The sequence below is a fragment of the Oncorhynchus tshawytscha genome, linkage group LG24 (genome assembly GCF_018296145.1).
Source record: "Oncorhynchus tshawytscha isolate Ot180627B linkage group LG24, Otsh_v2.0, whole genome shotgun sequence".
Lineage (NCBI taxonomy): Eukaryota > Metazoa > Chordata > Actinopteri > Salmoniformes > Salmonidae > Oncorhynchus > Oncorhynchus tshawytscha.
The window spans coordinates 8,763,820-8,791,670 of record NC_056452.1 but is presented as its reverse complement, the minus strand read 5'-3'; the positions used below and the strand labels follow the sequence as shown (position 1 = coordinate 8,791,670).

General features: G+C 41.3%; 1 protein-coding gene across 1 annotated transcript in view; it reads right to left on the bottom strand.

The window, feature by feature from the left end:
• Positions 1-27,851, bottom strand: part of LOC112256400 (MAM domain-containing glycosylphosphatidylinositol anchor protein 2) — a 211,505-nt gene that overhangs the window by 12,901 nt on the left and 170,753 nt on the right. The window contains exons 11-13 of the mRNA XM_024429645.2: positions 8,388-8,565; positions 1,070-1,090; positions 580-735 (exon numbers count right to left, since the gene is read on the bottom strand). Coding sequence (XP_024285413.1) covers positions 580-735; positions 1,070-1,090; positions 8,388-8,565 — 355 coding nt within the window. The remainder of the gene's footprint in view (positions 1-579; positions 736-1,069; positions 1,091-8,387; positions 8,566-27,851) is intronic.

The following is a 27,851-nucleotide window of genomic DNA, read 5'->3' as shown; positions in this document are numbered from 1 at the left end:
TGTTTTCTACATTAATGCACTTGTATACTTGCATGGCTAAAGTGACAGACTGAGGCTGACTCCAGAGTCTGGGGAGGCTCTTTGATGTTGTCGGCATGAAACGTCGATAATGAAGGGGGCTGTGCTTTTACAGTGGATGGCTCTCCTCCGTGTCTCTCTTACTCACCAAATACCCACACACTCAGCCACGAGAACCGCCCCCCTTGCTTTACAACTGATGAGTGTCATAACCAATCAGCGCGATCACTCAAAACTAAGCAAAAACGTATTTTAACGTGGTGGGACTCAATGAGAGTTAAAAGCTTGATTGTGCCACATGGTCTGGTGTCAGCCAGTCCATTTGTATACATCGTCCCTTAGAAATGTCAAACAACAATTATAGATTTGGCGATCAAATTTTAGAATGTACCAACGTTAGTTGCAAATGATCAGCAACGCGATTTTGCAATAACCAATTCCTGATATGTCATCCCATTATTGTCCACTACATGAGAGCAGAACAGAATGGAGAAATTAGTTGAAATTAGTTTCTTGGGTAAGAGTGTGCATGTGTGTGTGTATATTTGTGTGTGTGCTAACCTTGCTTGGAGCCCGCTCGGTCACTGCTGGGCCCGGTGTTGGGCGTGTACTTGGTGTCTCTGGTGGCGGCGCTGTGTCGGGTCCAGTCAAAGTCATCCGTCTTGTCTTGGGTGAACATACACACGGCCTCATCTTCAAAGCTGCACTGGAACTCTCCTGGTGGGGAAGACACACAGAGAATACATTTAGATGGTACTGCACAGGTCAGGAAAAATAGATGTTATGCATTTTCAAACATGTTACTACAGATTACAAAAGGGGCTTAATGCAAAAGGGGCTTAATGCATTATGAAGAATGTATTAATAGGTAATAATATTGGACCTGTGTATTGCGATTGATGATTAACATTAATTAACTGTGCATTACTCTTCACTTCTTTGTATTTATCTATGGCCTGTGTTAACTAAAACATTATCGTTGGCTTGGCTTATTAAATATTTCGATCAAAATGTCTAAGGTAGTCATAGCATTCATAGGAGTGATACTTACTCAAGTGAGAGTTGACTGGTGCTGAAAGCAAAAACAAAATAGACGTAAATCATTTAGGTGTTCAAACTTCTGAAAGGAATGCCTGTGTTTAAGACTTCATTTCTACTCTCTTTAAATGTGTTATGTGGAAATATAAAAATGAACAACTACTTTGTTTGTCCCCGCAGTCTAATTTGCAGCAAAGTACAAGGGAGTAGTGAGGTGCCATCATTCCCTCTTATCATCTGGAGAGAGAGAGGGCTTATATACTGCAGAGGTCTAATGGAAGGCTCAAGTGAACTATACAGACCTGCATCTTTCTTAATTTAATTCACCACCTTCCCTATCTGCGCTCGCCAGGAACAGCTGCTGAGTCCTTCCCCAATCCCAATGAGGGATCAGAACTGCCTGCCGGGCAGAGGTTTCGCAACAATGTGCCGTGGAGATAGTTGACCTGAAATTGATCCCAATTTCAACCAATCAACTCCCAGAAACAAATCTAAAGCATTCTTCGAGCACAGTAGGAGTTTGGGAGATGTATTCAGGCTGTAAACTTTCATGGTGAGCCATTTGCACTAGAGTAAACAGAGTGTCCATTTGGTGGTGTAACAGATCAGTGCGGCCCAAGAGAAGTAGGGGCGGCAGGGTAGCCTAGCGGTTAGAGCATTGGACTAGTAACCGGTAGGTTGCAAGTTCAAACACCCGAGCTGACAAGGTACAAATCTGTCGTTCTGCCCCTGAACAGGCAGTTAACCCACTGTTCCTAGGCTGTTATTGAAAATAAGAATTTGTTCTTAACTGACTTGCCTAGTTAAATAAAGGTCAAATTTAAAAAGTACAGCCAGAGGCCCATTGAATAGACTAATGATGAATTATCAGATATTTATTTGACCTTTATTTAACTAGGTAAGTCAGTTAAGAACAAATTCTTAGTTAGCTGCCTGATATGACCAGAACGCAAAAACAATAACACATTCAAAAAACAAAAACAACAGCAGATGTTCAAGGGAAGAAGCTGCTATTATTAAAATGACGTCTGTACAAAATAAATCGCATAGAAATGATCCCATTGTAAAGAGAACCGCCAATTGACTTATTTCATATTGAGGATTAAAATATGAAAATGCATGCGCCGGCATCAAATTATTGTCATTTGGGCAACTGTATAATATGGAGGTGTGGCTGGGTGGTTTTGTGGCAAATCGCATCAGATTTTCATTATTTGCCCATTTTTTACATAGTTTTCCCCCTTTCAGAGCTGCAATATTGAAGCCAATTATGCATCGGGAAGTTCCACTTCCCCCACTACTAAACCACCCAGCTGTTTCCAAATTGAGTGAGGAGGACGTCGCCTTGGTGGAGAGGAGCAGGTGCTGCTAGTTTGGAAACATGCTCTGCATTAGCACTGACTCTAATTGATAGGCTCTGTGCACTCGGTGCAGCAAGACAGCAATTAGGACTACAGAGGCAGGGAGGGGTGTAGGGAGGAAATAGGCTGGTAGGCGATGGTGGAAAACGCACATTTTATCAACATCGTTAAATACAGATTAAAATTGGTGCATCTCTCTTTCGCTCGCCGTGTAGGATAGACTACATATCTGGAAGACTTAGGTAGTTGCACAAACACGTTTTCGTAAGAGTACATAAAAAATTCATGTTTTTGTACATTCTGCTTTTCTCTTGTAGGCGTCACTTCATGAGACCATCTGAATATCCTTGTTTTCTGTATCAAACAGCTGCTGTATAATATTTACAGTGTGAACAAGAAGTAAACACAATTCTTGAGGCTAAAGTTGCTCAGAGAAAAACACATACTGTAACTCTAACACCAACACTTGTGGTTATGAAAGATGATCCAGTGTATCACACTGAAGTGGCTGCCCAGGCATGTCCTCGGGCCTTGAATGCTGTTATCCAGAGGACACAATTGTACGCAGTGCCACTGCACGTTGGAATCGAAAGGTGCAATGCTAGTATGCTACTGTACATAAAGTGGGGAGAACAAGTATTTGATACACTGCCTATTTTGCAAGTTTTCCTACTTACAAAGCATGTAGAGGTCTGTCATTTTTATTATAGGTACACTTCAACTGTGAGAGACGTAATCTAAAACAAAAATCAAGAAAATCACATTGTATGATTTTTAAGTAATTTGTTTGCATTTTATTGCATGACATAAGTATTTGATACATCAGAAAAGCTGAATTTAATATTTGGTACATAAACCTTGGTTTGCAATTACAGAGATCATACGTTTCCTGTAGTTCTTGACCAGGTTTGCACAAACTACAGCAGGGATTTTGGCTCACTCCTCCACACAGACCTTCTCCAGATCCTTCAGGTTTCGGTGATGTCGCCGGGCAATACGGACTTTCAGCTCCCTCCAAAGATATTCTATTGGGTTCAGGTCTGGAGACTGGCTAGACCTGGCTGTGTGTTTCGGGTCGCTGTCATGCTGGAAGACCCAGCCACGACCCATCTTCAATGCTCTTACTGAGGGAAGGAGGTTGTTGGCCAAGATCTCGCAATACATGGCCCCATCCATCCTCCTATCAATACAGTGCAGTCGTCCTGTCACCTTTGCAGAAAAGCATCCCCAAAGAATTACGGTTGGGATGGTGTTCTTGGAGTTGTACTCATCCTTCTTCTTCCTCCAAACACGGCGAGTGGAGTTTAGACCAAAAAGCTAAATTTTTGTCTCATCAGACCACATGACCTTCTCTCATTCCTCCTCTGTATCATCCAGATGGTCATTGGCAAACTTCAGACGGGCCTGGACATGCGCCGGCTTGAGCAGGGGGACCTTGCGTGGCTGCAGGATTTTAATACATGACGGCGTAGTGTGTTACTCATGGTTTTCTTTGAGACTGTGGTCCCAGCTCTCTTCAGGTCATTGACCAGGTCCTGCCGTGTAGTTCTGGGCTGATCCCTCACCTTCCTCATGATCATTGATGCCCCACGAGGTGAGACCTTGCAGGGAGCCCCAGACCGAGGGTGATTGACCATCATCTTGAACTTCTTCCATTTTCTAATAATTGCGCCAACAGTTGTTGCCTTCTCACCAAGCTGCTTGCCTATTGTCCTGTAGCCCATCCCTGCCTTGTGCAGGTCTACAATTTTATCCCTGATGTCCTTATACAGCTCTCTGGTCTTGGCCATTGTGAAGAGGTTGGAGTCTGTTTGATTGAGTGTGTGGACAGGTGTCTATTATACAGGTAACAAGTTCAAACAGGTGCAGTTAATACAGGTAATGAGTGGAGAACAGGAGGGCTTTTTAAAGAAAAACTAACAGGTCTGTGAGAGCCGGAATTCTTACTGGTTGGTAGGTGAACAAAATTTGGGGATTTACAGAGCATCTGCCATTCAAAAATGAAAACATAGTTCCTATTTTTTTTATATCACTGCGCCCTTGTATGACTATATATGAAATAGGCAGAATAGATAGCAAAATGACATGACAGGGATTTAATACTTTCCAATTCAATTTTCAAGAAAATAAAAACAAAGTTGTGGCTAGGCCCTGCTAAAATTATTTGCAACCACTAACATTGGGGTCAGTTGAGTGCAGCAGCAAATGAGCTGACGGGAAGCTACTGATTCGTGGCAGAACAGGCTGCGCTAGCGGCTTTATTGTGATAAAATAATGTTGCTAAAGAAGCTTTCTAGCTAGCTTATGGAGGAAGCATTTGGTGTTCAGCATTGAATGTGTACAGGTTAGCTTCCTATTCATATGAAGTGACTAGCTAACAATTACTTTAGCAAGCTAATGGACACATTTAAGCTAGTTGTCATGCACATGGTCAACCTCCAGAAATACTGGCAGAATAGAAGATCTATCTGGGCACCCGAGTGGCACAGAGTGGCACAGCGGTCTAAGGCACTCCACCTCAGTGCTTGAGGCATCACTACAGACACCCTGGTTTATATTCCAGGCTGTATCACAACCGGCTGTGATTGGGAGTCCCATAGGACGGCGCAAAATTGGCCCAGTTCTTAACTGACTTGCCTACTTAAATAAAGGTTACATAAAAAATAAAATAATCTGATATAAGACAATGATTCTGAAAAGTGCAATAACTTATTGCTGTATTCCCTATATAGGCTACTTGCAATAATCTCCCTGTCTAGCTTGCTTTCAAAGGCCTCCTTCACCAAGCAATGTTTCTGATCTATGATCACAGCAACTTAAGCTCTGCCCGGTGATATACAACTAATATGGTATCTAACGTTTTCTAATGATGTACAGCAGTAGCCTATCTGATGCTAAACCAACTAATGGTTTTGTCATCAAGCTCAGTGTAATTTCTTAGTTTAAGAGCCTGTGTACAGTGTCAAGGAATAAACAAAGGCAGGAAAGTTTGGGAACAAGTTTGTAGGTGCCCTTTGGAGGAGCTCATCGATATTTCCTCATGCAATTAAAATGCAGTTTATAATGTATAATGTATAATAAAACTAATGTATAATATAATAACAAGTTAATACAATGTTGTTAGAAGGGTAATTACAGTGTAAAGTCTTGCTACACAGGTGTAACCAAATGTAATTCAAGGCACTCCTCAGATTTTAAACTGTAGTGATTAAAACAGTATCCAGGTTCTGGTTTATAAAATTAACAAATATGCAAAAAGAGGTCATTTGATGTTAGTGTGCTTTGTGTAATCTTGATGCACCTCATGCAGACGGAGATTAAACATTTCAGGTCAGATACATTTGGAGGAATCATCTATTGATTGTCAGAAAATCTGCAAATCATTGAAGTACAATGTTGTATCACTGGAGAAAAACACGAAAATAAATCTCAATATTTCAGGTCACGGTATCATCTTATGTGAACAATCATGTGTAACAATGTTTTCTCTCATATTCAAATAAATGTTATCAACAGGCCCTTAGTGTGTGTGTGAGTTTTGAGCATTTTATTGTATAATATGAGATGACTGAGCAATTATATTTTCCTCCATTGGTTTGCCAATTTGTTTGGCACCATCCGAGCATGCATTTGAACTGCAGCCATTGCAAACCTTGTTTAACAAACACAACTCAACCTTTGCCACAGGTCGTAACTGCCGGCTTAATATCTCTATGAGACAAACTCATTGAAAGGAGAACCAACAGGCATATTCAAAGATGAATATTAATCTCAATAAGTCACAAGTCAGTCTTAATAGGGGAGTAAGGGAATAGTCGTACATTAACTTACAAACATTCCCTTACCAATGTCCTTAGTGGTTGTATAAATTGTATTTGGAGAGTTTAATATAGCCTAAATAATTGTATGAGGAGTATAAGGGTCTCATACTGGTCATTACAGTATAGACATTCCTGTATACAATAAAATGTGCTTTACCATGGGCTTAAAACTGTACACTGATGAGTTAAGTGTGTCACTGCTTCAACGGCGACCGTTTGAGTCCTGATGTCGTAGTTGCACCACAACCTATGGTCACACGGGACCTTAAACACTGTTAAGAGGAGACCGTAGAGTAGAGGTTAAAATGTCAAGTCAGGCGTGCCTGTCAGTATGGGCAACAACCATAACATGGATACAGCATATAGCATCGTCTCAAACTACAGGTCTGCAGGCCACAAATAAGCACTGATGTGGGCCGAGGGCCGGGAGTTTCAGACCTCTGAAATGGAACATATAGCATACTCCCCCCTAAGAACAGGATAATCAGTGGGTGGATGGAGAGCAATGCACTCTAGTGCTGCTATTACCTCACCTCACCTGGGCGCAGAGAACACATAATTAGATTAAATAGGCTGGAAGCATCTAATTAGTGCAGAAGGTCAGTGAACTGTGTTTGCTTGCTAGTCAGAGCAACTCGTCACCAGAATGTAATTTTGTGTTTCTATGGGGTGGAACTAGCTGGCTGTGTGCGTGCGTGCATACTTCACATGCTAGGGCTGACAGCTGTAGGTTTGCACCAGGCGTGGATTTCAAAGGGTGTGGATTTCAAAGGGTGGAACTAGCATAGACCCAGGCTATTCATGCCTGGGAGAAAAAGGTCTCAAAACCTGGACAGAATTGTTTCTTGTGCTGCACTACAAGGGCTTCCATCTGTGTTGGTGTTGAAGCATTAAAGCAATGCTCAGGCTGTAATTCTGATTCCGCAGCCTTTTGTCCAGTCTTGAAAGGAGTTCATTTGTTGAACAGGTGGATTGGGCAGACATTTTCTGTGGCTCTTTTCATTCCCTTTGTAAGAATGTACCAAAAAGAGGATGGATTGAGACAAAACAGTAAATGAGAGTGAAAGATAGATAAACACTAGTTAAATAGACAATGATTCTTCTCTGGTGTGGAATGTTGTCTACATAAAGACCAGTAATAACAGATGGGTAATTAAAATCCACCCCCCCAACTACATTAAAATTGCAATTCATTCACAATTCCTTTAAGTTTGTACCCTCGGCTGAAATCCTTCATGGATGACTCCTGATACTTTTAAGTTTGTCTGCCCGTCGACTTCATTTTAATGCTTTACTTCCTCATTTTAAATATGAACACTTTTACTCAGTCAGTGACCTATGTAATTATATTTTCCCAACCAGTAGGGGTCCCTATTATCATATAATACTCACAAAATATGACAGTGTCTGAGTGGCTCTTACTGTGATATTTTCTTCAAGCCATGTTTACATGACTGTGTAATTATGACAACATCCATACAGGGCTAGGATAGGACCTAGTAATCACTGCTAATAGTCTACATCAGGGGTGTCAAAATACATTTTCTTCCGGGTACGCATATGGTCTTCAATGAGGTCCGGAGGGCCACACTGAAAATGTGTTACATTTCCACGCCATCAAAATTTAAAAAACATAGTCCTCTATCCATTTTTTTAAATGTAATTGTTGACACTCACTGACTCTCCATCTTTCCTTTAGTTGATTATTAGCGAGCTGGACACAGTCGACAAACTGTATGAATGTAGGTCCATTATCATTTCGACACAGATTTGGTTTTGGTCATTTTAAAGTATATTGAGTTTGTCCCCCCCCCCCATTTTTTTTGTTTTGTTTTACGCAAACCAGCCTGCCATATGTTTGACACCCCTGGTCTACATAGAACATTGTGCCCATGTTACATATGGCGCTCGTCCTTACTGAAGAACATTCTGTCTTTACAGTACAATGCTGAGGGTCACATACATTGTGTACAATATACAACAATACAATACTCAATTGTGCACATACATGGCCATGCTAGTCCCTACTGAAGAACATAGTCTGTACAATGCTGAGGGTCAAGTCCATTAGTATACTACAATACAACATTGTGAGCAAACACAGCATCTATTATGTACAGTCCAACTAGACAGAATGATTTCTGCTCACCACTGTATCTGATGATTCTGTCTGTGGAGTCTCCCTCTCCGAAGCGTGTGATGGGGGTAAGGCGGACCAGGTAGGCCTCGGGCTTGATGAGTTCCGTCAGGTTGTGGGTGATCAGCTCGCCCTTGGCAATTGCTCCCTCCATGGGGATCTCCTGCTCCCACCACCTCGACTGGCCCGTCTAGACAAAACATAGGAATCATTAAAATCATTAGAATCCCCTTTTGTAATGCTCCCACATTATAATCAATTCCCATTGATCCCCTTTCTGAACTCAAGGTCAAAGAAAACATCCTTAAAATCCATACTAATAGACAGTGGTGGAAAAAGTACTCAATTCTCATACTTGAGTAGAAGTAAAGATACCTTAATAGAAAATGACTCAAGTAAAAGTAAGTCACGCAGTAAAATACTACTTGAGTACAAGTTTTAAAGTATTTGGTTTTAAATATACTTAAGTATCAAAAGTAAATGTAGTTGCTAAAATATACTTAAGTATCAAAAGTAAAAGTACAAATAACAAAAAAATCCTTATATTAAGCAAACCAGACGGCACAATTTGTATTTTATTTACAGATAGACAGGGTCACACTCCAACATCATTTAAAAACAAAGCATTTGTGTTTAGTGAGTCCGCCAGATCAGAGGCAGTAGGGATGATCTCTTGATAAGTGTGCGAATTGGACCATTTTCTGTCTTGCTAAGCATTCATGATGTAACGAGTACTGTTGGGTGTCAGGGAAAATGTATGGAGTAAAAGGTACAGCATTTTCTTTAGGACTGTAGTGAAGTAAAAGTTGTCAAAAATATAAATCGTAAAGTAAAGATAACCCCAAAAACTACTTAATTAAGTAGTACTTTGAAGTATTTTTACTTAAGTACTTTACAAATATACCAAGTTTTTGCATGTCAGAATCATGTAATTACACATGAATAGTAGTTACTTTTGGGTATGTTTATTTAGGCAGAAATCTAGGACAAGGTGACATCACCTTAACTCTCATTTTAATACACCAATGGTAACATGATAATCTCTCACCTAATTTAAATAACTACCACCTTGTAACCAACATTGGTGAAGGCATGGTTTCTGAGGGGCGTGGTTTATGTAGCTAGATAGCTACTCTGCTGGTGCCAAAATGTGCCTTTCATCTCTGTCTGGTGTTAGCTAGTTACTGGCTAGCTAGGTCTTCAGCCAGCATGGAACAAAAAGGGGGTTAAGGGTCATTCTAAACTCCAATGCAGTTGTCACAGATGGAACACATCCGTCAGTGCTGCTGTGAACCACATCACAAGCGACATGCCAAATGGGAGATGCATATCAAAAAATCATTAACCACGTTTCTATCTACAGTTTTTTTGCGATTAAAGCCATACCGTATAAAAAACAATAACAGGTAGTTTTGATACAATTTTATAAATGCTAACAGATCATTTGTTCGTTCAAAATGGTGGGATCTTTTTGTGTCGGTAAAATTAATTATGCGAGAAATGGCAGTGGAAATATTGATATAACAACCATCAAAATAAAGTAAACTTGGAGTCACGCGATGACATGGTGTGTGGTCCTCCAAATGCAGTTTATTAGGCTACAGATGAGTTACGTTACGATGAACTTTACAGGGTTGTGAAAGTGCAAGGTGATCTTGATGCTCCTTTCCAATAAATAGAGGGTATTATTCTGGTGACATTTTTATCGATGCTTGACTGTAGTGAAGTAAAAGGAAAAGTTGGCAAAAATATTAATTGTAAATTAAAGTACAGATACATAAAAAAATGACTTAAGTAGTACTTTAAAGTATTTTTACTTAAGTACTTTACACCATTGCTAATAGAATACATTATTTATTTAACCTTCATTTAACTAGGCAAGTCAGTTAAGAACAAATTCTTATTTACAATGACGGCCTACTGGGGAACAGTGGGTTGTTCAGGGGCAGAATGACAGATTTTTACCTTGTCAGCTCGGGGATTCGATCCAGCAACCCAACGCACTAACCACTAGGCTACCTGCCGCCCCATATTTAATGAATTACGTATTTTGCAAGGAAGTGCAACCATGACTACAGCCTCGAAAACACTTGATCTTAGTCCCATCTACCATAAATTCAGACCAAACATCTGATTTAACAGCATTATCCAATAAGTTAAGTTGGATTTCAATTGTATTTCCTTAAATCCTTGTGTTCTCCGTCCCTAGATCACGGATATACAATTGAGATTCTCCCAAGTTTGCCCTCACTTAGCTGTATGTCAGTTTGTGTGATTCTGGAGGAATAACAAGTGAAGACAACCCCTAGAGACTACGTCACAATTCTCTGCCCTTTTATCCAAGTGTATACTTGCACACTTCTAGTCAAGAATTGAAAAAATGGTGGAATCTCTCTCCAGCCAATACTTACATCAATCTAAGATTGTTTTATTCATGATGAGAAGTGCACACTTGGGGAGAAGGGTAGACAATCAGGACGCAACCTGGGAGTCCTCACATGGCCTTTGCTTCCCTCCTTAGAACACCCCACCCAGCCCAGGTTTTCAATGTCTCAGAGCTGTGAATCACTACATGCCCAGCTAGCACATTTGGTTCCTTGGAAGTTGTGGGAACGAAGCCATACATTTCCTGACCGTAAATCTGAAAGTTGTTTAACGTTCTGAAAACAGCAGTGAAAGTGTTGCCTGTTCTGGGAACATTTATTTTTATGTTGCAGGGAGGTTCTGAGAAAATGTTATTAACATTTTGACAATGGAAATGTTAGGTTATTTTGAATTATTATTTTTATATATCTTAACTTTCACTGAATGTTTCAATAAGACTTAATAACACTGCTAGCTTATTTTGGGTTATCTTTTTTGGACTCCAACCACAGATAGGCATTAATCATGCGACACGTCTTTTTTATTGTGACATGGCATCAGTGCGATATGAACCTATGCTCTTCTGTTCTCTGTCTATGGAATTACTCCACTGCGCCACCAGAATGGAGCTAGCATGAGATGTTTTTTTATGCAAACTGTTCCCTGTTCCTGGAGAGCTAAACGCCTGTTGGTTTTCGCTCCAACCCCAGTTGAAACTAACCTGATTCAGCTTATCAGACAGCTAATTACTAGAATCAGGTGTGCTAGATTAGCGTTGGAGCGAAAACCTATAAAACGGTAGCGCTCCAGGAACAGGGTTGGAAATCCCTGGTCTATTCAAACAGATCCCATTTAAAAGGAAACAAACAGTCATTAAGATCAGCTGGGCGTGTCCAACACACCTAAACTCACAGCTAGATAGAAGATATTTTTGTCGATTGCAATAATGGAATGCTTAGAATGTTCTCTGAACGTTACTAAAGTATTTTATGGATAGCTTTGTTTAGGTTCTTGGAACAATTTGAGAACGTGTCTTTAAATTTGTCATGTTCCTTCAATATGCTGAGAATGTTCCAAAGCCAAGCTATCTATCATGCACCAAAGGTCATACTCCCAAGACATGCTAGCCTCTCACCATTACCAATAACAGGGGAGGGTAGGATTTTTTGGGGGGTATGATATTTATGCCTCTAACTTTCTTACTCATCATAAATTCATTCATGATTATCCGTAATCATGGTAGCACCCACATTAATGTAGAAATGTTTAGAAACATATTCTATTCTACATAATCATTGTATAATTTCAAATCCAATGTGCTGGGGTAGAGAGCCAAAACAACAAAACAATTGTCACTGTCCAAATACTTTTGGACTTTTCTGTATATGACCACACTTGTACTGTACACTCTGTTGTATCACTATGGCTTCTTATTTCTCTATTTCTTACAAATAACACAGCCTGCCAAGAAACATATTGTGAAACTTCATAATGAATTGACCTACAGTTTTCAGTTAATTACAAATGGCACCTCAACATAATGAAAAGTGTTGTTTCCAAACATAATCAAAGACATTAACTAATGCATTTGAATACAACAAGCAGGCAGATGCGCAGGCGCGCACATACACACACACACACACACACACTACAGCTGCCATGACGACAATAGACTATTACTGCAGAGAAGATAAGAAATCTGTTCATGAATAGGTGACAATTGTGAAATTGACAAACATGCTAAAGAGCAAAGACACCTAATTGGAGCTGTGGTGCAAACGTGTTGGAAGCATTGAGACACGATAAGACGCTTTAGCTTTCTGAAATTCCCACCTGCATTGAAAACAAGTTGCACAAAAGAAACATGTACAGTTTAAGTCGGAAGTTTACGTACACCTTAGCCAAATACATTTGAAGTTTTTCACAATTCCTGACATTTAATCCTATTAAAAATTCCCTGTCTTAGGTCAGTTAGGATCACCACTTTATTTTAAGAATGTGAAATGTCAGAATAATAGTAGAGAGAATGATTTATTTCAGCTTTTATTTCTGTCATCACATTCCCAATGGGTCAGAAGTTATGCACTCAATTAGTATTTGGTAGTATTGCCTTTAAATTGTTTAACTTGAGTCAAACGTTTCGGGTAGTCTTCCACAAGCTTCCCACAATAGGTTGGGTGAATTGTCGCCCATTCCTCCTGACAGAGCTGGTGTAACTGAGTCAGTTTTGTAGGCCTCCATGCTCGCACACACTTTTTCAGTTCTGCCCACACATTTTCTATGGGATTGACGTCAGGGCTTTGTGATGGCCACTCCAATACCTTGACTTTGTTGTCCTTTAGCCAATTTGCCCCAACTTTGGAAGTATGCTTGGGGTCATTGTCCATTTGGAAGACCCATTTGTGACCAAGCTTTAACTTCCCCCCCAAAAAAAAAAAAACATAACGATGATCATTATGGCCAAAGAGTTCTATTTTTGTTTCATCAGACGAGAGGATATTTCTCCAAAAAGTACAATATTTGTCCCCATGTGCAGCTGCGAACCGTAGTCTAGCTTTTTTATTGGGGTTTTGGAGCAGTGGCTTCTTCCTTTCTGAGCGGCCTTTCAGGTTATGTCGATATAGGACTAATTTTACTGTGGATACAAATACTTTTGTACCTGTTTCCTCCAGCATCTTTACAAGGTCTTTTGCTGTTGTTCTGGGATTGATTTGCACTTTTCGCACCAAAGTACGTTCATTTCTAGGAGATTTTTATTTTACTTTTATTAGATAGAACACGTCTCAAGAAATTTGTGGAGTGTTTGAAAAACGAGTTTTCATGATTCCAACCTAAGTGTATGTAAACTTCAACTCTATCTTCAAATCAAATATTAAAAGGAATAATTTAAAGCATGTAGGTTTTAATCTACAAACTCTCTCTGTCTTTGTTCCCTTGTTGATTTCTTTGTTGAATGATTCCTCTAGAACCAGCTAAGCATGGCAAATTAAACTCACCACCACCACTCCCTCGGTCCTCAGGTGCTCAGAAAAGTATACCAGTGCATTAGTCAAAAGAGATGAGTCTCAAAATCATAGGCTTAATATGAGTACAATATATACAGTGCCTTCAGAAAGTATTCATACCCCTTGACTTATTCCACATTTTCTTGTGTTACAAATGGATTGAATAGATTTTTTTCTCACCCATCTACACACAATACCCTATAATGGAAAAGGGAAAACAGGTTTTAAGAAATGTTTGCAAATATATTGAAAATGAAATACAGAAATATCCAATTTACATAATTATTCACACCCCTGAGTCAATACTTTGTAGAAGCACCTTTGGCAGCAATTACAGTCTTTCTGGGTAAGTCTCTAAAAGCTTTCCACACCTGGATAGTGCAACATACAGTGTCTTCGGAAAGTATTCAGATTGTTTTGCTCCATTCATTCAGACTCGTCTCCCAGTCCCTGCCGCTGAAAAACATCCCCACAGCATGATGCTGCCACCACCATGCTTCACCGTAGAAATAGGGCCAGGTTTTTTCCTGATGTGACACTTAGCATTCAGGCCAAAAAGTTTAGTTTCATCAGACCAGAAAATCTTGTTTCTCATGGTCTGAGAGTCTTTTGGTGCCTTTCGGAAAACTCCAAGCGGGCTGTCATGTACCTTTTACTGAGGAGTGGCTTCCGTCTGGCCACTCTACCATAAAGGCCTGATTGCTGGAGTGCTGCAGAGATGGTTGTCCTTCTGGAATGTTCTCCCATCTCCACATAGGAACGTTGGAGCTTGTTCAGAGTCGTCACCTCCCTGACAGAGGCCCTTCTCCCGGGTGGGCCAGCTCTCGGAAGAGTCTTGGTGGTTCCAAACTTCTTCCATTTAAGACATTTTTTGGTAGCCTTCCCCAGATCTTTGCCTCAACACAATCCTGCCTCAGCGCTCTATGGACAATTCCTTCGATCTCATAGTTTGGTTTTTGCTCTGACATGCACTGTCAACTGTGGGACCTTATATAGACAGGTGCTAGGCTTTCCAAATCATATCCAAACAATTGAATTCACCCCAGGTGGACTACAATCAAGTTGTAGAAACATCTTAAGGATGATCAATGGAAACAGAATGCACCTGAGCTCAATTTTGAGTCTCATAGCAAAGGGTCTGAAAATGTATGTAAATAAGGTATCTGTTTTTTTCTTTTTATAACACTTGCAAAAAAAAAACCTGGTTGTCGCTTTGTCATTATGGGGTATTGTGTGTAGATTGATGAGGGAAAAAAATATTGAATACATTTTAGAACAAATTAACAAAATGTGGAAAAAGTCAAGGGGTCTGAATACATTCTGAATGCACTGTAAGCAATGTGCTTAATATTAGGGAAGTTGAGAAATAAATATAGTAGGCCTAGCCCCTAGAAAGCTGATGGGATTCTCAACTTTTTATTAGCGGCCATCACTCTGTTTTCTCCCGCAATTTCATAGCCTATAGAAATGTTGCGCGACATGAGCTCATGGCCTCCCATGAAGTGTTTGATTAGATTTTCAAAGACATTTGCATTGATGTCAGAGTGATTACAAGGACAATAGAGTGCTGAGTACCAGGCAGTTAGCAGGTTTTTGTAGGCTACTAATGACAAGCAGGAGCATCAGAGCTTGGAGAACCCTAATTACCGCGACTAAGCGGTCATGTGGAATTTGACTGCCTTCATGACTTGTGACCGCCGGTGTGGCGGTAATACAGTCACCGCAACAGCCCTAGCCACCACTACGCTTCAAAATATGGAGAGTGGTACTCAGTAATGTGTTGTATTGGATTTGCCCCAAACATAACACTTTGTATTCAGGACAAAAAGTTAAATCGGTTTGCCACATGTTTCGCAATACTACTTTAGTGCCTTGTTGCAAATAGGATGCATGTTTTGGATTATTTGTACACAGTAAAAATAAAAGTGTTAATTTAACTCCTATAGAGTTGAATTCAACACTGTTTCAGATAACATTTGGTCCCAGTCTACATAGTGTTGAAGTTACTCTATAGGTAGTGTCACATTTTCAGAGTACATTTGACTCAAAATGGTGTTAAAATTCACACAAACATTTTTTAATTCCACTGAATTGAGTTTAATTTACACAGCAATGACTGCATCATTTTACTACACTCCATTTTAATTCCGACACTAGAGCTCATTGACTCCTCATAATGTTGAAAATACTCATCCTGGGTTAAAATAAGTCAACACTAATTTTTACACCCCCTTTTTTACTGAGGGGTTTATCTTCCTCTCTGGCAAGGAAGGAAGGTTAGGAAGGACACTTGTATCTTTGTATACCATCCAAAGTGTAATTAATATCTTCACCATGCTTAAAGGGATATTCAATGTCAGATTTTGTTTTTACCCATCTACCAATAGGTGCCCTTCTTTGCGAGGCATTGCAAAACCTCGCTGGTCTTTTTGGTTTAATCTATGTTTGAAATTCACTGCTCGACCGAGGGACCTTAAAAATAATTGTATATGTGGGGTACTGCTGAACTTATTTAGGCTTGCCATAACAAAGGGGTTGTATACTTATTGACTCAAGACATTTCAGCTTTTCATTTTGTATTAACTTGTAAAAATGGAGAAAAAAAAACATTATTCCACTTTGACATTACGGGGTAGTGTGTGTGTAGGCCAGTGTCAAAAAAATCTAAATGGTATCAATTTTAAATTTAGGCTATGACAACAAAATGTGGACAAAGTCAAGGGGTGTGAGTGAATACCTTCTGAATGCACTGCATCCTTTAGTGAGGCCCAATGTTTGGAAGTATTAAGCGATTCATTGTACAGTTGCCTTGCCAGGTTTACTGTATTGTAAACATTTGAGGACAACACTAACATGCTGACCACACTGACCAAGATGCGCGAGCAAGTGTTGCAAAATAAATGTACACAAACTCAGCAAAAAAAGAAAGTAACTTTTTCAGGACCCTGTCTTTCAAAGATAATTAGTAAAAATCCAAATAACTTCACAGATCTTCAATGTAAAGGGTTTAAACTCTGTTTCCCATGCTTGTTCAATGAACCATAAAAAATGTATGAACATGCACCTGTGGAACGGTCGGTAAGACACTTACAGCTTACACACGGTAGGCAATTAAGGCCACAGTTCTAAAAACTTAGGACAAGAGAGGCTATTCTACAGACTGTGAAAAACACCCAAAGAAAGATGCCCAGGGTCCCTACTCATCTGCGTGAAAGTGCTTTAGGCATGCTGCAAGGAGGCATGAGGACTGCAGATGAGGCCAGGGCAATAAATTGCAATGTCCGTACTGTGAGATGACTAAGACAGTGCTACAGGGAGACAGGATGGGCAGCTGATCGTCCTCACAGTGGCAGACCACGTGTAACAACACCTGCACAGGATCGGTACATCTGAACATCACACCTGCGGGACAGGTACAGGATGACAACAACTGCCCGAGTTACACCAGGAACGCACAATCCCTCCATCAGTGCTCAGACTGTCCGCAATAGGCTGAGAGACGCTGGACTGAGGGCTTGTAGGACTGTTGTAAGACAGGTTCTCACCAGACATCACCAGCAACAACGTCGCCTATGGGCACACCGACCGGACAGTCGCTGGACCAGACAGGACTGGCAAAAAGTGACGAGTCTCGGTTTTGTCTCACCAGGGGTGATGGTCGGATTTATGTTTATCGTCGAAGGAATGAGCGTTACACCGAGGCCTGTAATCTAGAGCGGGATCGATTTGGAGGTGGAGGGTCCGTCATTGTCTGGGGCGGTGTCTCACAGCATCATCGGACTGAGCTTGTTGTCATTGCAGGCAATCTCAACGCTGTGCGTTACAGGGAAGACATCCTCCTCCCTCATGTGGTACCCTTCCTGCAGGCTCATCCTGACATGACCCTCCAGCATGACAATGCCACCAGCCATACTGCTCGTTCTGTGCGTGATTTCCTGCAAGACAGGAATGTCAGTGTTCTGCCATGGCCAGCAAAGAGCCCGGATCTCAATCCCATTGAGCACGTCTGGGACCTGTTGGATCGGCGGGTGAGGGCTAGGGCCATTCCCCCCAAAAATTTCTGGGAACTTGCAGGTGCCTTGGTGGAAGAGTGGGGTAACATCTCACAGCAAAAACTGGCAAATCTGGTGCTGTCCATGAGGAGGAGATGCACTGCAGTACTTAATGCAGCTGGTGGCCACACCAGATACTGACTGTTACTTTTGATTTTGACCCCCCTATGTTCAGGGACACATTATTCCATTTATGTTAGTCACATGTCTGTGGAACTTGTTCAGTTTATGTCTCAGTTGTTGAATCTTGTTATGTTCATACAAATATTTACACATGTTAAGTTTGCTGAAAATAAACACAGTTGACAGTGAGAGGATGTTTCTTTTGTTGCTGAGTTTACATGTTAATCAATAATTTTATCCAAACTTTTCGGGAGCGTCTGTGTGGCCAGGCGCTAAGATAGAACTTGGTTCTATTTTTGACGGTTGACGTGCTGTAAGTCCCGCCTCTCCCATCTCCTCATTAGTTTTTAGGAGCATATACCCACCTGGGTGATTGAAAGCCACCATTCCAGTCCAGTTGGTGGGGGTAATGCACCTAAAAGTTGGTTGCCAACTGCCAAATAAAGTCTACAGAAAATGACTAAAGGAGGAGAGATTACTAGAAACGAAATAGCCCTTTTATCTGTGGATTATTTGTCAGAGTAGAGAACACACGATTTTGTGTGACTCAAAATTGTACAAAGATCCAGGAAAAAAGGACCTTGTGCATTTCAGGTAAAATAACAACCAATGTTTATATCCCAGGACAAATTAGTAAGCAACATCAAGCTAGCTAGCAAAATGTCCATGAATGTTTCATGTGATTCGACCTGTCCCCAAATGAATACAGTGTTCATTTCGATATTTCAACCTGTGTGTCCTGATTCCGTCTGGTGTGGATAGACAAAAATCAACATGTAGCCAAGGTAAAAATCCACGATTCCAACATGGATTGTCTACTCAGGGAAAACAGGGTGATGAAGGAGTCTCTACTAGTCGTAGCATGAGTGAAAATATATTTTTTTCTGGGATTCCTGAGGATGCATCCAATAATCCAGAGGGCACGATCAGAGAATTCATGCAATCCGCCTTGAAACTTCCTATAGAGACTGTAAACAAGGTGGCTTTCCAGCGAGTACACAGACTTGGAGCTCGGAGCGACAAGACCAAGGGTCCCCGACCGATCATTGCCAAATTTGAGCACTACCAACAGCACTACCAACCAGCTTAAAAGGGACCAAATTCTGTCTCAATGACCAATTTCCAAGGGAGATAAACAAACATTATAAGAAACTGTATCCGGTATAAAGGCAACAGAGAGAGAAGGGTGCCTTTCTTATTGTGGACAAACTCTTTACAGCAGTAGGTTCCTGCTAACCTACAAAGCATTACGTGGGCTTGCTCCTACCTATCTCTCTGATTTGGTCCTGCCGTACATACCTACACGTACGCTACGGTCACAAGATGCAGGCCTCCTAATTGTCCCTAGAATTTCTAAGCAAACAGCTGGAGGCAGGGCTTTCTCATATAGAGCTCCATTTTTATGGAATGGTCTGCCTACCCATGTAAGAGACGCAAACTCGGTCTCAAACTTTAAGTCTTTACTGAAGACTCATCTCTTCAGTGGGTCATATGATTGAGTGTAGTCTGGCCCAGGAGTGGGAAGGTGAACGGAAAGGCTCTGGAGCAACGAACCGCACTTGCTGTCTCTGCCTGGCCGGTTCCCCTCTTTCCACTGGGATTCTCTGCCTCTAACCCTATTACAGGGGCTGAGTCACTGGCTTACTGGGGCTCTTTCATACCGTCCCTGGGAGGGGTGCATCACTTGAGTGGGTTGAGTCACTGATGTGATCTTCCTGTCTGGGTTGCCCCCCCCCCCTTGGGTTGTGCCGTGGCGGAGATCTTTGTGGGCTATACTCGGCCTTGTCTCAGGATGGTAAGTTGGTGGTTGAAGATATCCCTCTAGTGGTGTGGGGGCTGTGCTTTGGCAAAGTGGGTGGGGTTATATCCTTCCTGTTTGGCCCTGTCCTGGGGTGTCCTCGGATGGGGCCACAGTGTCTCCTGACCCCTCCTGTCTCAGCCTCCAGTATTTATGCTGCAGTAGTTTATGTGTCGGGGGGCTAGGGTCAGTTTGTTATATCTGGAGTACTTCTCCTGTCCTATTCGGTGTCCTGTGTGAATTTAAGTGTGCTCTCTCTAATTCTCTCTTTCTCTCTTTCTTTCTCTCTCTTGGAGGACCTGAGCCCTAGGACCATGCCTCAGGACTACCTTACATGATGACTCCTTGCTGTCCCCAGTCCACCTGGCCGTGCTGCTGCTCCAGTTTCAACTGTTCTGCCTATGATTATTATTATTTGACCATGCTGGTCATTTATGAACATTTGAACATCTTGGCCATGTTCTGTTATAATCTCCACCCGGCACAGCCAGAAGAGGACTGGCCACCCCACATAGCCTGGTTCCTCTCTAGGTTTCTTCCTAGGTTTTGGCCTTTCTAGGGAGTTTTTCCTAGCCACCGTGCTTCTACACCTGCATTGCTTGCTGTTTGGGGTTTTAGGCTGGGTTTCTGTACAGCACTTTGAGATATCAGCTGATGTACGAAGGGCTATATAAATACATTTGATTTGACAGCTATTCCCGAGACAGCTCCATAACACCATGTCTGTACTAAATTCTACAGGTTCAGATATAAAAATATCTAAACACTATGAAGTGGATATGAACACACACGTACTCAATTACATGCTCGCTTACACATACGGACTTATACATACACACAAACACACACCTGATTTCACTCTCTTCTTTCACGCTCTTTTCTCTTCTCTCCCGCTCTCTCTATTGTCGAGAAATGTTTTATAATTGAGCATATGTTTGTCTATCTTTTTTATGTATTTGTCTACAAGTTTATATATGTTTACAACAAGCAAGTGGAAGATATCAAAATAGGGGCATTGGGGAATAATAACATATTGTACGAAATACATTTGTACTGTAGTGAAACGGTCTCTAGAGTAATGCAAGGTCTCTTTCATGATCATGTGAAACGGCAATTGCTATGGAAATGCTGGGATGTGTTTTTCAATGATCATGATGGAACTGTGACAGTGATATGATATGGATTATAATTATCATCATGAATATTAAGGCTATACGCACTACATGTTACACAAATAGACACTCAACAATGCAAATTGGCGGAGTTATTATTGATTGGACATCACACATTATAGTCTTACTTTTAAACAGACATTGTACACACGCTCACTACATCCCATCCAATATCATACACATCAACCTACTCAGATTTCCTACACACATAATATCTTGTCTCAATTAACTAACATCTGTGGCATTGGCTCACAGGCAAACAGGCAAGGTTTTCTCTTTTCTGTATATATCAATGATGTTGCTCTTGCTGCTGGTGATTCTCTGATCCACCTCTACGCAGACGACACCATTCTGTATACTTCTGGCCCCTCCTTGGACACTGTGTTAACTAACCTCCAGACGAGCTTCAATGCCATACAACTCTCCTTCCGTGGCCTCCAACTACTCTTAAACGCAAGTAAAACTAAGTGCATGCTTTTCAATCGATCGCTGCCCTCACCTGCTCGCCCGTCCAGCATCACTACTCTGGATGGCTCTGACTTAGAATACGTGGACAACTACAAATACCTGGGTGTCTGGTTAGACTTTAAACTCTCCTTCCAGACTCACATTAAGCCTCTCCAATCCAAAATTAAATCTAGAATTGTCTTCCTATATCGCAACAAAACATCCTTCACTCATGCTGCCAAACATACCCTCGTAAAACTGACCATCCTACCGATCCTCGACTTCGGTGATGTCATCTATAAAATAGCCTCCAACACTCTACTCAACAAACTGGATGCAGTCTATCACAGTGCCATCCGTTTTGTCACCAAAGCCCCATACACTACCCACCTTTGCGACCTGTACGCTCTCGTTGGTTGGCCCTCGCTTCATACTCGTCGCCAAACCCACTGGCTACAGGTTATCTACAAGTCTCTGCTAGGTAAAGCCCCGCCTTATCTCAGCTCACTGGTCACCATAGCAGCACCCACCTGTAGTACGCGCTCCAGCAGGTATATCTCACTGGTCACCCCCAAAGCCAATTCCTCCTTTGGTCGTCTTTCCTTCCAGTTCTCTGCTGCCCATGACTGGAACGAATTGCAAAAATCTCTGAAGCTGGAAACTCACATCTCCCTCACTCGCTTTAAGCACCAGCTGTCAGAGCATTTTACAGATCACTGCACCTATACTTAGCCTATCTGTAAACAGCCCATCTATCTACCTACCTCATCCCCATACTTGTATTTGTTTATTTATTTGCTCCTTTGCACCCCAGTATCTCTACCTGCACATTCATCTTCTGCCGATCTACCATTCCAGTGTTTAATTGCTATATTGTAATTACTTCGCCACCATGGCCTATTTATTTCCTTAACTTACATAATTTGCAGTCACTGTATCTGGACTTTTTGTTTTCTTTTGATCTATTGTATTATTGACTGTATGTTTTGTTTATTCCATGTGTAACTCTGTGTTGTTGTATGTGTCGAATTGCTGTGCTTTATCTTGGCCAGGTCGCAGTTGCAAATGAGAACTTGTTCTCAACTAGCCTACCTGGTTAAAAATAAAGGTGAAATAAATAAAATAAAAAAAGGTTATAAAACAAATATTGCTCGAACCTATTTCTTGTATTCTAAATATCAGACATTTGAAAGCTCTAATTTTGACCGTCATAATACCTCTGATGGCAGTAACTTTCCAAGCACTAATTATGGTCAATTTAGACTGAGAATAGGATCTTGTTATGGTAAGCGGTGAAATAAGTATAGCCAGTTATAATTGTAACGGTTTAGCAGATTATTAAAAAAAGACATTCAATCTTTACGTGGCTAAAAGAAAAGGAATATAACATATACTGTTTGCAGGAAACTCACTCTACATCCTTAGATGAAGTTGCGTGGAAATGGGGTGGTGAAATAATTTTCTGTCATGGGCAAAGGAAGTCAAAAGGTGTGATGATATTAATTAACAAAAATGTTGATCTGAATGTGCAAATAGTCAGGAATGATTCGCAACGAAGGTGGATCTTTTTGAATATGAAAGTGGACGAAAAAGCTTTTTGGCTCATTAATCTATATGGTCCAAATCAGGATGATTTGGTTTCTCAAATGATTGCCTCGCCTGATTCACCAACTACTTCTCTGATAGAGTTCAGTGTGTCAAATCGGAGGGCCTGTTGTCCGGACCTCTGGCAGTCTCTATGGGGGGTGCCACAGGGTTCAATTCTCGAGCCGACTCTCTTCTCTGTATACATCAATGATGTCGCTCTTGCTGCTGGTGATTCTTTGATCCACCTCTACGCAGACGACACCATTCTGTATACCTCTGGCTCTTTGTTGGACACTGTGTTAACGAACCTCCAGATGAGCTTCAATGCCATACAATTCTCCTTCCGTGGCCTCCAACTGCTCTTAAATGCAAGTAAAACTAAATGCATGCTCTTCAACCGATCGCTGCCCGCACCTGCCCGCCCGTCTACCATCACTACTCTGGACGGTTCTTACTTAGAATATGTGGACAACTACAAATACCTAGGTGTCTGGTTAGACTGTAAAACTCTCCAGACTCACATTAAACATCTCCAATCCAAAATTAAATCTAGAATCATCTTCCTATTTTGCAACAAAGCCTCCTTCACTCATGCTGCCAAACATACCCTCCTTGACTTCGGCGATGTAATTTACAAAATAGCCTCCAACACTCATAGCCTCCAACAGCAAATTGACCTGTATGCTCTCGTTGGCTGGCCCTCGCTTCATATTTGTCGCCAAACCCACTGGCTCCAGGTCATCTACAAGTCTCTGCTAGGTAAAGCTCCGCCTTATCTCAGGTCACTGGTCACCATAGCAGCACCCAACCGTAGCACGCGCTACAGCAGGTATATCTCACTGGTCACCCCCAAAGCCAATTCTTCCTTTGGCCGCCTCTGCTTCCAGTTCTCTGCTGCCAATGACTGGAACGAATTGCACAAATCACTAAAGCTGGAGACTCTTACCTCCCTCACCAGCTTTAAACAACAGCTGTCAGAGCAGCTCACAGATCACTGCACCTGTACATAGCTCATCTGTAAATAGCCCATTAAATCTACCTCATCCCCATACTGTATTTATTTATTTATCTTGCTCCTTTGCACCCCAGTATCTCTACTTGCACATTCATCTTCTGCACATTCTACTATTCCAGTGTTTAATTGCTTAATTGTAATTACTTCACCACTACGGCCTATTTATTGCCTTACCTCCCTAATCTTACCTCATTTGCACACACTGGTGTGATGACTTTTCTATTATATTATTATTGATTGTATGATTGTATGTTTGTTTATTCCATGTGTAACTTTGTGTTGTTGTATGTGTTGAACTGCTTTGCTTTTTCTTGGCCAGGTCGCAGATGTAATTGAGAACTTGTTCTCAACTGGCCTACCTGGTTAAATAAGAGTAAAATAAAATATATATATATATATATATATTCTTTTTTTAAGTATCCCAAACAATAAGGGTATTTGCTGAACCCATATTATTATGAAAACATTCAGTTATAAATGATTTTGTCTTAGTTAAAAATAAGTTGTCCTCCCCCTTTAAACTTCGATTAAATTTGCAATATCCCCATCCAGGTCCATGTGGAAAATATTTAAGAGTTATGTGAATGCCAATTAGATGATGATCCAATCACATTCTGATATAAATAAGCTCTCCACAATGAATTTCAATAGGTAGTAGACAGACTCCTGATGATTTGTTTTTCAATATGAGCAAAAAATATTTTGCTTTATCTGGGACGCTAAACCAAAAAAATATCATCATGTGCGCGATGGCATGGCACACACGCGTGCCCGGTGTAGTCAGCATGTAACTGTACACCAAACACAACTACATGTACTGTATATTGTATCTCACTGATGCAAAAAAACTATTTACTGTACTGCTGTTCACATCCTCATTTGTGCATCTGATACCTATGAACTTTACATCAGGGTTAGGCCAAAATAATAGATTCAGTTTTCGTTCTTTACTGAACATCTTTAAACATTGTATTCATGTCACTCAAAATGACAGAGTGACAATTGTTTTTATGCATTCAATACCAGTAACAACTTACACCATCTCAACTCATTCTCTTTCCATGCCAGAGGCACAACAACACTTGTTTACGTGGCCAACCCCTGAGCCATGGTTTGCAGTTAATGGCTGTTGATCTTGGCTACAACAATTAGCATGCTGGCCATTTTCCTAGAGTGCTGTTTCGTCGTGGTGCCAAGTCCGGCGCTGTCGACAAATAGCAGCCGACAAATAGAAGATGATTGGTCGAAGCCAGAATTCGACCAATGGAGAGTGCCGCTGGTAGAAAGTGAGCGGGTGACCTGTGAGGCCCACAGCTTTCTCATCGGGACTTTTTTCCTCCTACAGCTCCTGTTACCCCGCAAAGCACATTTCCATCTTCCACACATCCAATTACATGGTTATGGCCTCAGCTAGCTTCTTAGTTCCACGTCTACAGGTCATACCAGGAAACGTGCATCTTGCCTGTTCTTTTGTCCACTTGAGCCGTAGAGATTTACTGTATAATACTACAGTATGCGTTCTAATACTATTTGTATGGGTTACCGCATGGACCCTAGATCGAAATGTTAGACAAAATAGATTTTTTCAGATAAAGTGTACTGTATCTGTTGTTGACTAGCTAGACATTGATTGATAGTATGTCCTCGCAAACCATGAAAAGTTACTGATCCTAAACCCCTTACAGCTGTTCCAAATTTACCTTGTAATTACTCACGATTTCCAGGTGACAAGCAAACAGCCCAAATGGACTACTGGGTAAAGTAACACTTTACTTAAAACCTGCAGGTCTAATACTTAAAAAGTGTTATTAGCATGTAAAAGCCTCTAAAATGTGTAATAATTAGGAATTAGAATCCTAAATGAATATGATCTCTCTTTGTCTGCTGGCTTTGACCTCTTAGAACCACCCATCCGGTATATTTGTCATCAGCAACGCTGAATAGCATAGCGCAACAGTCAAATAATATTACTAGAAAATATTCATATTTCAAATATAGCAAAACACAGCTTTTGTTAATCACCCTGTCATCTCAGATTTTGAAATGATCCTTTACAGCAAAAGCAATACAAGCGTTTGTGTAAGTTTATCGATAGCATAACAAAACAATAAGTACACCTAGCATCAGGTAACTTGGTCATGAAAATCAGAAAAGCAATCAAATTAATCGTTTACCTTTGATGATCTTCGGATGTTTTCACTCACGAGACTCCCAGTTAGACAACAAATGTTCCTTTTGTTCCATAAAAATATTTTTTATGGCCAAATACCTCCAATAGTTTGGTGCGTTATGCCCAGGAATCCACCGGAAAGAGCGGTCACGACAATGCAGACAAAAATTCCAAATTATATCCATAATGTACACAGAAACATGTCAAACGTTTTTTATAATCAATCCTCAAGGTGTTTTTCAAATATCTATTAGATAATATATCAACCGGGACAGTTGGCTTTTCACTAAGACCGGGAGTAACAATGGCCGCCTCTCTCTTTTGCACACAAATCACTCTGAGAGCCCCCACCTGTCCACTTATGCAATGTGGTCGTTCACGCTCATTCTTCAAAATAAAAGCCTGAAACTATGTCTAAAGGCTGTTGACACCTTAGGGAAGCCATAGAAAAAGGAATCTGGTTGATATCCCTTTCAATGGGCAATAGGGATGCATAGGAACACAGGGGTTTCAAAATAAGAGTCACTTCCTGATTGGATTTTTCTCAGGCTTTCGCCTGCAATCAGTTCTGTTATACACAGACAATATTTTTACAGTTTTGGAAACTAGAGTGTTTTCTATCCTAAGCTGTCAATTATATGCATATTCTAGCATCTGGTCCTGAGAAATAGGCCATTTATTTTGGGAACGTTATTTTCCAAACATAAAAATAGTGCCCCCTAGCTTCAAGAGGTTAATTAAGCAAAGGGTTGCCAATTCTACCTATAGGGCTATGTGTACTGAGAGACGACGCATGTGTCCATTAGGGACGCAAAAAGACAATAGAGATTCAAACTTGAACTGATATTTGACAACTCAGACTCGCAACACGTGGCAAGGACTACAGACTGTCACGGACTTCAGTGGGCCTGCAAGGAAGACCCACTGAAGCCTTCCTTGTAGACGAGCTTGACACATTCTATGCTCACATCGAGGCAGACAATGCCGAGCCATCCAGGAAGACTGTCGCTGTTCCGTACGACCTGGTACTTTCGCACTCTGAGGCTGATGTGAGGAAAACTCTCAAAATAGTGAATACTCACAAAGCACCGGCCCAGATGGCATCCCTGGCCATGTCATCAGAGTGTGTGTTGACCAGGCGGTGGGTGTATTCTGACATCTTCCACCTGCGCCTGTAGTCCCCACCTGCTTTAAGGAGACCAACATAGTCCCAGTGCTCAAGAAAAAAGGTAACATGCCCAAATGACTATAACCCCGGTCATCATGAAGTACTTTGAGAGGCTGTCATAGCCCAACAACGCCAGCATGCCTGGCACACTGGACCCATTCCAATTTGCCTACCGCTCCAACAGATACACAGAAGATACCATTTCCTTTGCTTTTCACATGTCCTTAACACATCTGGATAAGAGGAACACCTATGTGAGAATGCTGTTCATTCACTACAGTTCAGTTTTCAACACTATTGATCCCTCCAAGCTCGAGACAAAGCTCAGAGCCCTGACAGGCAGACCACAGGCTGTGAGGATTGGCAACAACACCTCCTCCACACTGACTCTTAACACAGGCGAACCCCAAGGGTGTATCCTCAGTCCTCTGCTGTACTCCCTGTTCACCCAGGACTGCGTAGCTTTGCACGACACCAACTCCATCATCAAGTTTGCTGACAACACCGGTGTTGTAGTCCTGATAACCAATGACGAGTCGGCCTATAGGGAGGAGATAAGTGCACTGGCATTGTGG